This window comes from Malaclemys terrapin, chromosome 8 (genome assembly GCF_027887155.1).
Source record: "Malaclemys terrapin pileata isolate rMalTer1 chromosome 8, rMalTer1.hap1, whole genome shotgun sequence".
Lineage (NCBI taxonomy): Eukaryota > Metazoa > Chordata > Testudines > Emydidae > Malaclemys > Malaclemys terrapin.
In genome coordinates this window covers 81,007,397-81,023,113 of record NC_071512.1, presented here as the reverse complement: position 1 = coordinate 81,023,113, position 15,717 = coordinate 81,007,397, and the positions used below count along the sequence as shown (strand labels likewise).

At 38.1% G+C, this 15,717-nt stretch overlaps 1 protein-coding gene across 3 annotated transcripts in view; it reads right to left on the bottom strand.

Moving 5' to 3' along the window:
• Positions 1 to 1,024: 1,024 nt before the first annotated feature.
• Positions 1,025 to 15,717, bottom strand: part of COL24A1 (collagen type XXIV alpha 1 chain) — a 234,046-nt gene continuing 219,353 nt past the window's right edge. For 2 of the 3 annotated variants that reach the window (XM_054036762.1, XM_054036765.1), the window contains 7 exons: positions 14,196 to 14,231; positions 14,072 to 14,098; positions 12,725 to 12,790; positions 11,744 to 11,912; positions 6,036 to 6,145; positions 4,191 to 4,406; positions 1,025 to 2,523 (listed from right to left, as the gene is read on the bottom strand). In XM_054036762.1, coding sequence (XP_053892737.1) covers positions 2,377 to 2,523; positions 4,191 to 4,406; positions 6,036 to 6,145; positions 11,744 to 11,912; positions 12,725 to 12,790; positions 14,072 to 14,098; positions 14,196 to 14,231 — 771 coding nt within the window. In that variant the 3' untranslated portion in view covers positions 1,025 to 2,376. The remainder of the gene's footprint in view (positions 2,524 to 4,190; positions 4,407 to 6,035; positions 6,146 to 11,743; positions 11,913 to 12,724; positions 12,791 to 14,071; positions 14,099 to 14,195; positions 14,232 to 15,717) is intronic. The other variant, XM_054036763.1, reaches the window with a different exon arrangement.

The following is a 15,717-nucleotide window of genomic DNA, read 5'->3' as shown; positions in this document are numbered from 1 at the left end:
AAAGTTTGAGAACCACTAATGTAGAGGTTCTGTCTGGCTTTTTATATTGTTAGAAATATATTGAAGATATTTTTGGCACAAGACACGCTCTTCCTTAATGAAAAAGTCAAACTACTACACATTCCTTTATTTTAATGATGTTTGGGGAGGAGGGGTTCATAGTTGCTTGGCTGGACTGATTCTGTGTTGCCTAGAGCAATTTGAAGTTTTATCATCAAAAGAAGTAGAGATTTAACCTTCTTATTTGAATTGAATTGTGTAGGATGGGCCATTAAAGTGGCTCATTAAGGTTTCCCACTCTCTCCCCCTCCAATTTTATTGATGCAGAATAACCATTTTAGAGCATCAGCTATAAAATTCAGGAATGCATATATATGCTAATCTAAAGAATATACACATATAAATAACTTCTTACCATTTAAAGATGCTTGTTTTTTAACACAGCACTGTCCTTATGAGATACCAGCATTAAAAATGCATTAAACATTAAAAAATTAAGTGAAAATGAGAATAAGGTTGATAAAAGATAAAAAAGCCACAGCATGTTGTAAAAGAGTACATTCTTACAAAAACAAATGGCAGTAACATGATCTCAGTGGAAAGTCAAACTAAGAGCACATGTGAAATGGTTAACTGTCATAATATTGCCTTTAAATGCTGAAATGACAATGAAAAATCTTCTCTGAACCATCTCTTCTTTTCTCTTTTTCCCCTTAATTGATCATTCTATATCTTGATTTGCTTCTTTAGATTACTCAAAGAATATGCACACTTTAAAGAAATCCATAATTTGAGGGAAAATGCTACTTCAGCCCCAGATTTAGAATTGGAGATTCTACACATTTGTCTTGTATAAGGAAATGTTCTATGTTATTTGTGCAATATCCTGTAACACCACAAATATGCATGTGTTTCCCTTTCTAATACAAATATTTATCAAATAAGAGACTCTGAACAGCCTTTTCATGGTTGCTGAAAATGAACAATACAAGGAAAGGGAATCAAAATAATAAAAGATAAACAGTTATTTTCGAAGCACATTTTATTATAGATGAGTAAGCATGACTTACTATGGATAAAGATGATTTAAATGAATTGCTGTTTGAACACTCTCCCTCCCCCCAAATATGAGGTATAATCTTGCTCTGTATTACTGTACGAACACTGCTTTGACAACAGATATAGGCAAGCAGTTTGCAAAATCTTTTAGAGTAAATGTTTTGTCTTAATGATAAAAGTGTATTTTGTTCAACAACTGAGGGTCAAATACTTTTAGACTCAATAAAATAAGTGTGAAACAGTGTCTAGTAATATTGCAAAGAAATGGAATTTCTAAGTTGCTGAAATAATTATGATTATAACTTAGCAGCCATTCAAAACATATGCTGTATTAAAATTTTCAACAAGTTACAAAATATATACACAATACATCATCTTAGATGCTATTGGGTGTTTAAAATAGTTAACTGCAGTCCAGAAACTAAACCCCAAAACTATTGTATGTAGCTCTTCTACAACAATCTTTACAATGGCTAACAATTAGTTGTCCTGCCTATAAGCACCATATACAATGTGCTGTCTGGTATACCACTTCCACAAGAATAAACAAACATTTTAATCAAAAATTTCACATAAATAATGTTTTTACTTGTAATGAAGTATGTTACCAAACAATTTAAGATAAGTACTTTTACAACAGAAACATATCTTGATGTAACCAGCACATACAGTCTGCAAGAGAAAAAGGGAATCAAATAATCTTTACTAAAGCCACAAGCACCTTGTGTTATAAAGAGCACCAGAAATACAAACAGGAAACACGTAAGAGGTAGTGTACCATCTGTTAAGATGTATGTGTCCAAAAGGACTATAATACAACTTAGTGTTTAAGAAAAGACAACTTCTTGTATTGTGGCATAATTCACTCTCATACACAAGCTATTGCACATTTGGGAGCATTAGCCAGTATTGCTCCTTACTACTGTATGTCTCCAGCTTTCCTTAGGATGTCCTGTACAGTGTTGTTAAATAGGTTATTAAGAATACTAGAGGTCCTGAAGAATTTTATGTTTAGATATATAGTTCTCAGTTCCAGGGAAATATACAAGAAAGCACCAACCAATATTTAAAAAAATTAAATACTTTAGCAATGTCGTCATAGTCTTTTTTTTTTTTTTTTTTTAAATGCCATTTCTCCTTCTTAGGAGGAAGTCTTTTTCTTCCTGAGATTCTTTAAGATATAACCAACAATTTGCTTTAAAATTCTTCCACAGTTTCATAATGATTTAATCTTTAATTCATTTTTGTTTTAAAAAGATGCTTTTTCCATGCAACAGTTCCATGGTGTTGTGAGAAACCAGAATCAGATCAGGAAGCTTAGAGAAAGCACACTGAACCACTTTCTATGTTATGCTGTTGTCCTGGTTTGAGATGAGGAAACGTATGCACTTGAACAACCGGAAGGTCAGTAGTGTCCTGAGTGTGAAAAAGGAACTCTGTCTTATGCCAGCTGCCATCTTGGATCTGCAGTTCACGGAATTAGAGAGAGCATTAAATGCATATCAACTATCAATTTCAAAACACAGAGAGAATCTAGAAATCAAGGAACCAGAAAAGCAAATGAGCAATCTGTTCTCTTGTCAATACATGTAACATTTGTGTGGTTTTTTTCAAAGGCCATCTCCCAATCCACTGAAGAAAGAACATCTGTCAAAATTCTAACTTGCTATAAAGCTTGATGAGGACTTGAACTATGAGACTAATACATATCTATATTGCCTAGGCTTCAGTTTGGATTTAATATGCATTCTTAAGAGTTATGGGGAAAACAACGACGTTTTTTGTCATGAACTTTGGTTATTTGAATTTTTAGAAAATCTCAATAAAAACTGTTACCTTATAAAAAATATAAAATAACAGTATAACACTGTTTGGGGATGTGGGAGTCTTGATGTTTGCAGTCACTCCTTTCTTGCCCAACCAGTCAAAGCAGCAGGTACAGTGGAGACCGCTGAAAAGTGAAATCCCTGCAGGAAGGGATATGTGAGATTCTGCAGGAAATCTGTACAGTACATAGATTCCTGACGAGAGAGAGAGATATCTCATAGAATCTCACAGAAAAACTACACTTTTCAGTAGCCATCACTGCGTGTCTTACCTTCTTCCAGAACAAAACCCCAAATCTGACATACTTTTATAAATATAGAGCCTGATTATTCACTGCTTTTCACATTTTGCAGTAATTTATACCAGTGCAAAGTGCTACAGGTCTAAGTGTGTTGAAAATTCTGATTTGGTAACATTTTATACCCACTTAATACAGTTTCCAGTTTGAAAAGCACCTGTCATCATGCCATCTGTCTGCACACAAATCTCCCAGTGAATTTGAAAGAATTCCACCCCTGGAATGATGACAGGATAAGGCTAAGTTCTTTGTTCTCTTTAGCACAGTATAGAATTGGATATTTTAGGCTCTCTGTAATAAAAATACAAATTATCGCTACAAGAGTCAGTGGTAAAGGCAACATCTTGCCTGTTAATGGGGTTGATCTAATAATCATTGGAAATTTATTAGATTTTTCTGATTTTTCCAAGTTCAAAAACATTTATTTTACCCAATGAAAGTTTGTCCATCATCAGTTTATTACATAAGTAGACAATTGCCCTGTAACTAGTGAAGTTAATGACATTCAGTCATCAAAAGATTAACTTGTAAAGCCTGTAATGAACTTGCCCTTTTTCTGCAGTTTGGTTTTATTCAGATAACATCATCAGTATATATAGCTCAGCCTAAGCTTTCAATCATGCCTGGCTGTTCCAGGATTTCCTGAAGAACCTCCATGTAGCTACCCTAAGTTGCCTCTGAAGAGAGGGCCCTGTCACCGCTCAGGTCCTGGTAGAATTAACAAGCAGGGTCCACTGAGTCTGATGCTAAGAGCAAAGACAGATTCCCTGCATAACTGCAATTGCTGTTAGCATCTGGATATACCTTGAATTTAATATCAAATGGTCAACACATGGAGAAACTTGCTAAACAAATGAGAAGTGTGCTTCATGTTCTGACAATCTAAATGACTGTTATAATGATAGAAGGAAAAATAAATGCTCAAAGCTTATGTTTATTTTTGTTAATCTAATACTATCTAAATACGAATTGCACTGTAAGTTTAATAACGCCAAAACGTATTTACCATGCATTCATCTGTAAGCACCTTTGGTTCAAGTAGTGTATTTGCTTCAAACATTTGACCATTCCAGCCTTTGAAGTGAACAGATGTTTTCTGAGCATCTGCCTTATTTGTTCCCCACACTGGGGTGTTCAGACAGTGAACTGTGATGGTATGGGTTGCTTCTGAGCTCAGTAAATGAAGAAAGTTCATCTGCACTTTTCCAACTCCAAACTCCAACTAGTTTACAAAAATGCATTGTTAGACATAACAGTTGTATCATGCTCAATGGCCAACAATCAGAAAGATTTTGGCAATATAAATTTGGCACTTATTGGTGATATTTACTGTATCAGTTAATTTGGTTGACAAACCAAAATGCATGTGTCTCCTGCTTTCTTCAGAAGACGTGTCAGGTATATAGAAAAGTGGAATGCCATAATCATCATAATGAATGCATACAATTGTATACAAGCCTATACGGTATAGACATTTGTATAACTTACATTTTCAAAGCTTGTTATTACAAAGCTTGTAATTAATTCTCAGTACACCCCTGAAATGTAGGTAGGTAGATATCCTTATTTTGCAGATAGGAAACTGATTCAAAGAACAGTTAACTGATTCAAAGAAAGACATGCACAGAAAGAAGTGACAGAGTTTGGATCAGAGTTCAGAAGTTCTTTGCTCCCGGTCTTGTTTTTAGTCCATTCTATTGCTCTGCCTCTCAACACCTAGATTTTATTAATAACCTGAGATATTGCAAGACAGAGAGAGAGGTGATATACATTGAGCTATATATGGAAAATGTATTTTTTCTTGCATTATTCTTAATACATATTTGCAAGAACAAGTATATATATAGAGGGCCAACCCATGCCGCTTAAGTCTGTACACACAGGAGACCCTCTGTGCACAGATCTCACCCCTCCCAATCAGAGAGATGTTTGAGTTGCCTGTGCTGCACCATTCTCCAGGACTTGTGAAGGATTCTCCCCAGGATTGGAATCTGCCTAGAGGAGAGAGAGCAGGGACTGGGCAGTTAGTAGATGGTGTATGCTAGGTGAGGACTAAGCCTTGAAAATATAATACATTTCTGTGGAGTCCTCCATAGTGGGAAAATGTCCTTGAAGAGGGATACTGGGGGAAGCAGTGGCTAGGGGTTCTCTTGCTCATGTGGATCCAGTGGAACTGTGCTGATTGGCAGAGAGAATAGGATGTTCTGGAGATACAGTTGGCATAAAGGGCACAGGTGCTCCACAAAGACAGCATCCCAGAGGGATCTATGGAGTATGGGGCAGAACCATGGCTCATTCTATTGGAATGGGAAGCTCCCACCTGAATAACAATGTGGGAGAAATCCAATAAGGGCTTTTTCCTCCCATGGGCAATCTGGCCCACACCCCCGCACATGTGGTATAGTACAGTTTAGTTAAAGTACATAGGTAAAACTTCACAGAAAATCAAGCCCCCATTCCAAAAAGCTTTCAGTCTAAATGTAAATAGTTGTTAGGATGCATTTAGTGAAACAAAAGGAAAACCAGTTTGTACTGAATACTTTGGTTAAATGTTCAAGAGCAGTGACCCTTATGTCAGTTCACATTTTAATGACAATTACAGTGCACAATACAGGGACAGGGCATTTTAAATATTATAGACAGATTAAAGAGAGGCCCATAAAGGTAGTCGCATAGAGACATATATGAAAAGAAACAGATAATCAAATGAAACAGAGGAACACAGATCTAGCTGTGGTGAAATAAAGCTAGTTAGCACTGAGAAATCTGACATGCCAGCATACATGGGGTAAATCAGTGTTCACTTATTTAGAGTTTGAGCACAGAAATATATCCTAGAAGCAAAGCATACCTTTGTCACAGATACGGGTGATAGACATGTCTGGCCACCAGCAGTAAAGTTGCAGAAAACCTCAATGGCATCAGAAGGACATCCAATATTTGGGTCAATCCAGTATTTTCCTGTCAATTTATAATCCCAGATAGAAAGGTAAAAAAAGATATAACTGCTGTTAAACAATTTTCTGAATAAAATTGCCATAATTTTTGGCAAATGTTAGAAGTATTATTACTGCAGCTTAACCTCCTATGGCATCACTAAAGAACATAACAGACTAGCCTCCTTGGAATTACTCTGGGTTTATGCCCAATGTAGGTGATCTGAATTTGGCACATAAAAATCTGATGGTAAGCCAAAGCCAAGCAAATAAATAAAAAAAAAATCCACAAAGCCTCCACATTACTGTCATGTTATCAATAACGATTCCCTGCTGTTTACCTTTTCTATGGCTTTTGTACCAGTTTGGGATTTTCAACTCTATCCTTTGTTTCCGATACTAAATACTGAGTGTGAGCAGGTGGCATTCCCACTCTGCTCCCAACAAAATCTATGCATGGCTATAGGTAGTCAAACGTACTCCTCTTCCTGGGATTTGGCTTTATTCAAATAACATCAAAAACATGAACATCAGCTTAAGTTTTCATCCCGAGCCTAGCTAGTTACTCCATGTCCCTGCCCTCAGTTCCCTCTGACCAGAGGTTCATTGGCAATTTTTACATCTTGGTGGAGTTAATAAGCAGTACCTGCTGCCATCATGAATTGGTACAAGTTATTCTGCAGCTTTATGCAGGGCTCTAACAGGGTGGTCAGCAGAAGAGCCCAGCATTCGTATGCTGGATCATAGCTCCTGCCACCTTGTTACTCTGACAAAGGCATCATCACTGCACAGCTAATCTATATTTGATGTACCGCACGTCTAATCTGTATTTGTGACCTGGTTTCTGTTTAATCCCCTCTTTCTTGATTTTTTGAGTTTATTTCAATGTGTTTTCTATCTAGAGCAGTGGTTCCCAAACTTGTTCCGCCGCTTGTGCAGGGAAAGCCCCTGGTGGGCCGGGCCGGTTTGTTTACCTGCTGCGTCCGCAGGTTCGGCCGATCACGGCTCCCAGTAGCTGCGGTTCGCTGCTCCAGGCCAATGGGAGCTGCTGGAAGCGGCGGCCAGTACGTCCCTCGGCCCGCACCGCTCCTAGCAGCTCCCATTGGCCTGAAGCAGTGAACCGCGGCCACTGGGAGCCGCGATCGGCCGAACCTGCGGACGCGGCAGGTAAACCGGCCCGGCCCGCCAGGGGCTTTCCCTGCAGAAGCAGCGGAACAAGTTTGGGAACCACTGATCTAGAGGGATACAACAGGGGTTTTGGATACATGGCAGACATTGTAACTAATCTCAAAGTAAAATACAGTTTGAAAAATGTACTGAAAGGCCTGTGCCAACAGAGAAAAAAAATTAAGCTTTGGAATTATAAGAAAGATATGTTAAGTTTTACATCTATCTTAACAGTTACACACTTAGAACTGGTACACTCTTATCCACTCTAGATTCTAGAGCACATTTCCTTGATGGAACTAATGTTCATTCTATAACTAATACTGACTATTCAGCAGCTAGGAGATGTAAATTAGACTCGTAACGCTGAATCCTCTTCTCCGCATACAGTAGCTAGAGATTTGTTTCAAAATTAATTCTGAGAGGAAATCCTTTTTCTACAGTTAGTGTAATAGACGCTCATCAATTTTTGTGAACAGGAAATTAGTACACGTGCCAGATCATAAAATAGCAAATTGTCTGTTTGCACTTTGGGCCTGTAGTGCACAAAATGCTTTTATTTTCTCTATCATTTCATTTCACTTTTGCTGCTAAGATCACAGGTGACCACATATCTTCAATATGTGCGTGTAATGTGCTTAAAGATGTTGGTTAGTGTTTGCTTTCCTACTTGGGATAGAATATTAAGGCCAATTATTCGTTTTTTATCCTGGTGCAACTCCCACTAAAGTCAGTGAGAGAAGAAACAGTGCAAGTGACAAGTCTAAAATAAAGCAAAATTTAGTTCCATGTTTCCTAAGCGGCAGTTAAAGATAGGCTAGACTGTGCCCCAGAATCGACAAATGGAGGATCCTTTGTGCAAATCTCCCCATGTCTGCAGGAGAGGGCATGGGGAATGGGTTGGCTTCCAGTGAGGGCTGAGCACATCCTTTCTTTACCAGTGTTTTGGAGATTAAGTAGACAAGCTAATATAACCTGGGGCTATATTACCTTTTGTGTGGAGCCCCTTCTGTAATAAGAACCCCGCTTTCAAAGGGCGGTCCTGGGGGCAATTGGACCTCTGGTAGTGCAGTTCCACGGGGAGTGCACTAGCAAGAACTGAGAAGGCGAGACGAGAGGGTTCTAGAGCCTGAGAGAATAGCTCTGGCTTCATGTGGATCCTGGAGGACCCATGGAGTTTGGATCAGACCCACGGAGGGCATGGTGAGGGGGCAAACCCCGATGATGGAACAGCTTTGTTAAGGAAACCTCATTGAATTTTCCTCCCCCTTAGCCTCTTGCGGCTTTTACTGCATGAGGGATGGTCCTATTCTATGCTTTTACCATGCTACTATGACACAGGCAATGAGATTTTAATCCTCAACTGTTTGGGATTTGGCTACTTAAACTCCCTTAGGCTCCTTGGAAGAGTCTTGTTTTACATGAGTTTTCTAAACATGTTTATTTATGTTTAAATCATTACAGTATGTGAAAGCCAATGCACACATTTATACTGAAAATGAATACAATACTTTTGCTACATACAGGCAAACCCTATCACCACGGGGAAGTACAGCTCCATTGCAGGGTAAGGGGTGGAGGGCTAGGTGCCAGCTGTCTGCACACCCTGCACCTTGATGCACAGGGCAGTGTCAGAAGTGGGGCAGGGGCTGATGATTCACCAGTTGTTTCCCCTTCCCTCATGTGCAAAGGGGTGTAGGAGCTATTATCTGCAGTGGTCTCAGAGTTCTTCCATTGCTGCTTCAGAATTTGCAGAAGGGAGATACCTTCCTTCTTGACCTCTGCAGCTATCCACAGTGCACAGCCTGGTTACTCAGGGCCAGGACTTGGCCCACAGAAAATAAAGAGTCTACATGCAGGAAGAAAATTATTTCATGATTGGCTAATAACAATCAGGTATGAGTCAGTAAGTTGCCTGACAAAGACTGACTCTGGACAATTTTACCCGGTTAGATGCCATATACATGCTGTTTAGCTCATCAGAAGGCACAACAATAATTCCCCATAAAATTTACATAAGGTTGCATTTGAAAATAAGTACTTTGCCCCCATTACCTCTAAATTCATTTCCTTTTTGCATATTTGTTTTTATTTTAACAATTGTTACCTGTAAGAAATTCATGGTGCTAATGGAAAGATTTGAAGATATTTATAACGAACACACTCAGACGGTGAAGTATGTGAAATACTTCTATTGATGTCACATTTCAATGACCATTCAAGATTTATTGATTAATGGTTGCCTCAAATATAATAGTTGTCAATATATCTGATTATACACATTTTTCCCTATAAAAATATAGACCTTTATCCACACAAAGTTCGTTGCAGGATGAGGTATTTGAGAAATTATTTCTATAACAAAGCTAGATTTAAAAGATGTGAAAATGTTACTAAATATTAGAAAAACTAGATTTCAGATTTTCAGCATGTTTTTTATTTACTCTATATCTGAAGTACTTTAGTTTTAAAAATAAAAATATAATTATACATATCTATACAATATGGCCAGCTTTTACCATATTTGAACATAGTACAGGACATTCCAAAGCACTGTCTAGTAGCCTGTTATTTACTCTATTCTTATGCTATGTAATGACTGGGCTCAATCCTTTCCCCTTTGAAGTCACAATTGGCTTCAGTGGAAGCAGGATCAAATCCATACTGTCTGGAAACTGTGATAATTACAGAACTCAGATTCTGACATTGAGTCAGATGATGCCATTGGCTCAGATTCTGCAAATTCTTGCATACATGAGTAACTTTATACATGAGAAAAGCAACAGAGGGTCCTGTGGCACCTTTGAAACTGACAGAAGTATTGGGAGCATAAGCTTTCGTGGGTAAGAACCTCACTTCTTCAGATGCAAGAAGTGAGGTTCTTACCCACGAAAGCTTATGCTCCCAATACTTCTGTTAGTTTCAAAGGTGCCACAGGACCCTCTGTTGCTTTTTACAGATTCAGACTAACACGGCTACCCCTCTGATACTTTATACATGTGAGTACTTCAATGGGACTACTTCATGGGTATAAAGTTATTAAAACATGTAAGAGCTTCCAGGAGTGGGCACTTCAGTCAGTCATGTCAATATGCCTAATTTCGTCAAACTGCAGTCTGAGGGTTTTGGTATGAGCAGTGAACACTAAATATGCTAACATCAGAAGACACACTTTACATATACAATACATTCACATCAACTTAGTGCAAAATACATATAGATTTGTGCCAGTTTCAGTGGTGATGGCCATGAGAATTTCTGTAGAAGTATAAGCAATTTTGAATATAGTGTTAGGAGCCAGTGACCTGGTGTTAGAGCAAATATTTTAAATACCTAAGTACCAATTACCTCCAAAATTTAATTTTGAGTAATAAATCTATAACCTACTGTAAACAGGTGCATATGGAGATATTGTGATAGGTGCTGCAGAAATACTGTGGTAGCTAGATTAAGGCGGGGCTTTTCAAAGGGGCATAAAGGTACCAGATGCTCAACTTTCAATGGGTTTCAATTGGTACTGGGAGCCAAACTCTCTTAGGGTTCTTTGAAATTTCCAATCTAAATGGTGTGTGTAGTAAGGCTTTAAAATTACACCGAGTCACCTCAGTCAAATCACTTTTCATGAGGTTCTTTGATATGAGGGGCACACACGATACATAACATCTCCGGGTATGTCTACACCGGAGCTGGAAGGTATGCTTTGCAGCTGAGCAGACATACCCACACTAGCTCCGATTGAGTTAATGTGCTAAAATTAAAAGTGTAGTTGCAGAGGTATGAGCAGTGGGAGGGGCTACCTGCCCAAGTATGTACTTAGGGTCTCAGATGGGATCATACTCAAGTGGTTAGCACATCCCACCACTTGTGCCACTGCAGCTACACTGCTACTTTTAGAGCACTAGTTCAATTAAAGCTAGTGCAGGTACGTCTGCTTGAGCTGTAAATGACACCTTCCAGTTTCAATGTACGCAAACCCGTAATGTCAAATGAAAAAGGTAAACTTGGGAGTCTGGGTGTGGGCAGTAAGAAGTCTCTAAGCCTGATTTTAATCAGTGTACATCAATTGACTTCAGCTGAGATACCCCTGGTTTACACCAGCATGATTAGAGTATCATATCCTCTGTACTGAAGAAGTGAAGGTTTGAGATTGTTTTAAAGATCCTGCTACTCACAAGAAATTCAGCACTGAGTATTGGTAGGTTGGAATAGCCTAGAAGTAGCAGCAATTACTTTTTCACCATCCGCAGAGAGCAGAGGCTGCTTTGGGGATAAAATGAAAGGCAAGTCCATTATGGATAGGTGTGTGGTACTCAGTAGTAACATGGAATTAAAAAGTTAAAATTAATATAGTTATTAAAATGCCACCTATTACGGTTTTGCTCTAGAAATTAAAAGTTGGAAACAAGATATTCTAAATCCTGATGATATGTATGATTTGATGAAAGTAGACACTTACCATCTGATACTTTACGTTCACAGTTAAGCAAATCCCTGCAGATGCGTGCTGGGTTATCCCGAGTGCCGAGGGGGTTCTTGATACTGTGCAGTAAATTGCTAAGATAGTGTAGCGTTTTGAATATCTCTGCACTGTGATCTAGTAAAGTTACTTCAGTATTCTGGTAGCTCTGCCGTTAGCAACAATGTTATCACAAAAACACCATAGCAGCAGAGCATGCAGTTAAATCAAATGCCCATTGGAGACCACATGCAGAAATGAAAGGTGTTTATGATGCATGCAGCCGGCCACGTATGAGATAATAGAAATTATTTATTCAAATTAAAAATAATTAGTACAATTTATTAAAATTATTGGAGCAAAGGAGTTACAGTCAGGTTAAAAATCATGCAAAAACATTGTTATAATACATGGAAATGGAAATTTGAATGCCCAAAAAAGAAAAAAAAAAAAAAGAAAAATTAGTTCATTTTATAAGTGATACCTTACACTGTCAGATTTTGAACAACAGAGTTAATAGGTCCCAATTCTAAAGGCACGTACAAATGTGCTTAACTTTACACATGTGAGTAAGTTCACTGCATATGCGTAGTCCTATTGACTGCAATGACTCTACTCACATGCATGAAGTTAAGCGTAAGTGATTGATGGATCAGGGCCTTAATGACAGTCTCATTTGTAGGCATGTAGCTGAATGTATACACTTCACATTGTATAATGGATTGATACTTTCCATCCTCCTTAATCATATTTAAACATTAGAAATACTGTGGGTTTTAAAACTTGACCTAAATTGCATCCTATATATCCAATTGTGTTTAATCATATTATACATGGGTTAGTTTTTCCTCACAAAACAGTTTCTAGTTTTTCTGTTTTCAATAAAGCCTTTGTGAAGAAGCCATGTTTTGGCCTTAAAAACCCAACTCTTTATACATTTTCTAATGTATGTGCCAATGTAAATAAAGCAAGATATATTACCTCCATTTGTAGTGCACCATTTGATTCAATCAAGGCTTGAATAGCAGCATTGATGTCCATTTGTTTCTGTGTAAACCAAAGCCATTGAAGATCAGCAGTAAGATCAACAGAGAATAAAATTAAGGGTGTAAGTTCTTCAAGTATGGCTGCAGAAATATACTAGTTATATCTGATGAAGAATTTGGAAGTCTTTTGATTAAAACATATTGCACATAAATGTGTATGTATCAAAAAGGACAAAAAAAAATGCCTTCTCCAATACCTCTGAGGTCTCCTCATTATTTAGTTGAATGCTCCACAGCCATTAAATTACATACTATGTGAATTCTTACTTTTAAAAGGAAAAAGCAAATGGCAGAATGAAATGGAATACTCTTATTTTAAAGAATTGTAATTTAAAAAAAGAAATTACTTTAGTTTCTTTTATCTAAAATAAAACAAACAAACAAAACAAAAAATCCCCCCAAAAATCTCAAACCAAAACTATTGGCTCCAAACCTGTCTGCCATCTATCTAATCTAATACATCAACAGTTACAAATACTATTTATATATGGAGAAAAAGGTGATATTTACTCTCCAAAAAAGATACACAAAGAACAATTCAGTCTCTAGTCAGGCACATACAACATGCGCCAGATTCCCTAGTCTCTTTCCACTACTCGAGTGGTGAAAAGTGCTATATCTTGCCAGCTGAGAATTCCTTTGATGCAAGGGAGTCCTCGGCTGGCATACAACTAGTTCAGATGCCTCCGATACCTCAGGCCACCCTAGTCCCCACTGTAGGGGAAATGCCAGAGTGGGAGGGGGTGCATCATCTGTCATGCCATGGCCTGAATCAGGAGGGTGGCCCAGGAAGGGGGCTGCCCAATAGAGCAGAAATAATAGAAAAGGACTAGAACACTAAATCCAACCTCCCAGTAAGTGCTGGATAATAATCCCCTAGAAGAAAATGGATACATTTAATGTAAACTGGAAGAGCATCTGGTGAATGACATACCCAGGAGCATCCTACTTCCCTTCAGAATTTGTATATGCTGAATTCCTGCAAGTAAGCTTTTAAACTGGAGTGAAGTTTACGTAGGCCAAGCATGTGAGCATGGGCATGTGATTTGCCCTTTTAGGACTCTGCAACATGGTAGCACTACTAGAACAGAAGATGTCAGATAAGAGGTTTAGCATAGCAACTATATCTGAGCTTAGATATTATAGTGATGAGTGCTAAAGAAAAAACATTGGAATTTCACTTAAAATGATGGAGGAGGCAATACCCTATGAAGAGGGTCTCACCATTTTCACTTTCAACAATGAGGGAATGTGTTGTAGTTAGCACAATTATGAAACTTACTCTTGGACCAGGTACCCCAGGTGGACCCTAAAAAACAAGAGAAAGCAGTTATTAGGTATTGCAGGCCTCTTTAAATCATACATGCAAGGAGAACCTAGATAAAAATAGCTCTTTATACACTTACTGGTGGACCTGGATGACCCTGTGGTCCCTGAGGGCCCTAGGAGAAAGGAAGATAAAATGCATTAGGGTTAAAAAAAATCCTTCTACTTTTGATTTTTTTTTTAAATCAGAAAATGCCATAATGAAGTGTAGTCAGCTGTAATCTGCACAAAGATTTCTTGGTAGAGCTGCAGACCATTTGTCTTCATTTCTGAATGTACTGCATTGTGCATTTTTAAAAAGTGAGTGTTGTTCTTGTGAAAGGTGCCAGGCTAATAGTGCTGGATACCAAAACAACCCTCTGTTTGTCCGATCACACTTGATATTAAGAATACATTTATAAATAGTGTGCAGAAGGTTAATAAATGTTTAATAGATTTTATAAGCATGTCACACATGGGTAGTATGTGTTATGGATAGCTATAAACACATCAGCACAAAGTGTTATAGATGGTTATAAAGAATCTCTTAATTTACTGGACTCTAATAATTGATCAACCATTTATTAAAATATATATTAATAATTTATTAGCCCTTAATAAACTATTTATAAAAGTACACTTAATACAAAGTGTGACATTTGATCCAGGACATGGAACACTTGCATGATGGGCCCTTACATTGCAGGCTTCTCTCCTTCTAATCCAAGCAACATGTCACCACCATCCCCGACCCCAGAGGAACTTCCTTTAAGGCTGGAATTAAGCAGCAGGAAGGGAGGGGGAACCAATTACAATCAGTAGGGGCCTTGCAGGGAATAATGTGTACAACACACACAAAAAGTTAACACAAGTAGAAAAGGAAAGAGCAAAGTATGCACCTCGGGTGTAGACCTCACAAAAATCACATCCCTAACCAACACCGTTATACCAGCAAAAATTTCTAGTGTAGACCTGGCCAAAACCCACATCCTAATAGTAAACCATTTCATCTGTTCCTTTCAGTTCTCTAACTAACACACCAACAAGTAGTATGTCATTGAAGAGACTTCAAAAGAAACATCTGCATAAGCATCACCGAACAGAACAACTGTGAGCATGATCCTGCATCTCAAACTGCCAACCAAATCAATGGGAGTTTGGGGTGTTTAGAGCATGCAGGGTTGTGTCCCATGCTAGTCCACACACATTTAAACGGAAGGATGCCAGATTAGATCATATAAAAGAGACTAATTTGGGTAACTGAGACTTTTCAGATCTATCAATCTCTAGAAACACGTTGGTCACATTCTTTAGCCCATGTGATGTAAAATTCATGGGACAGAACACATGGTAGCTAAGTGAGAGCGCATTTGATTTTCAATGAGAGCTGTTACGATGACCTTGATTCAGTCTCCATAGCCCAAATCTGTATATTGTGAGTGCTGCTGTTTTATAAACAGCTGTATAGTAATTATGGAGGGGAGTTAAAACTGAGGACATTTCTTTATGTTTAGGTTTAGCTTCGCTGTTTTTTAATGTGAAGGCATTAAGGGCTGAGTCAGTTCGGATATTTAATTTTGTCAGCTTTTCAACCACCACCTACTATCACTGGGTCCTACTTAT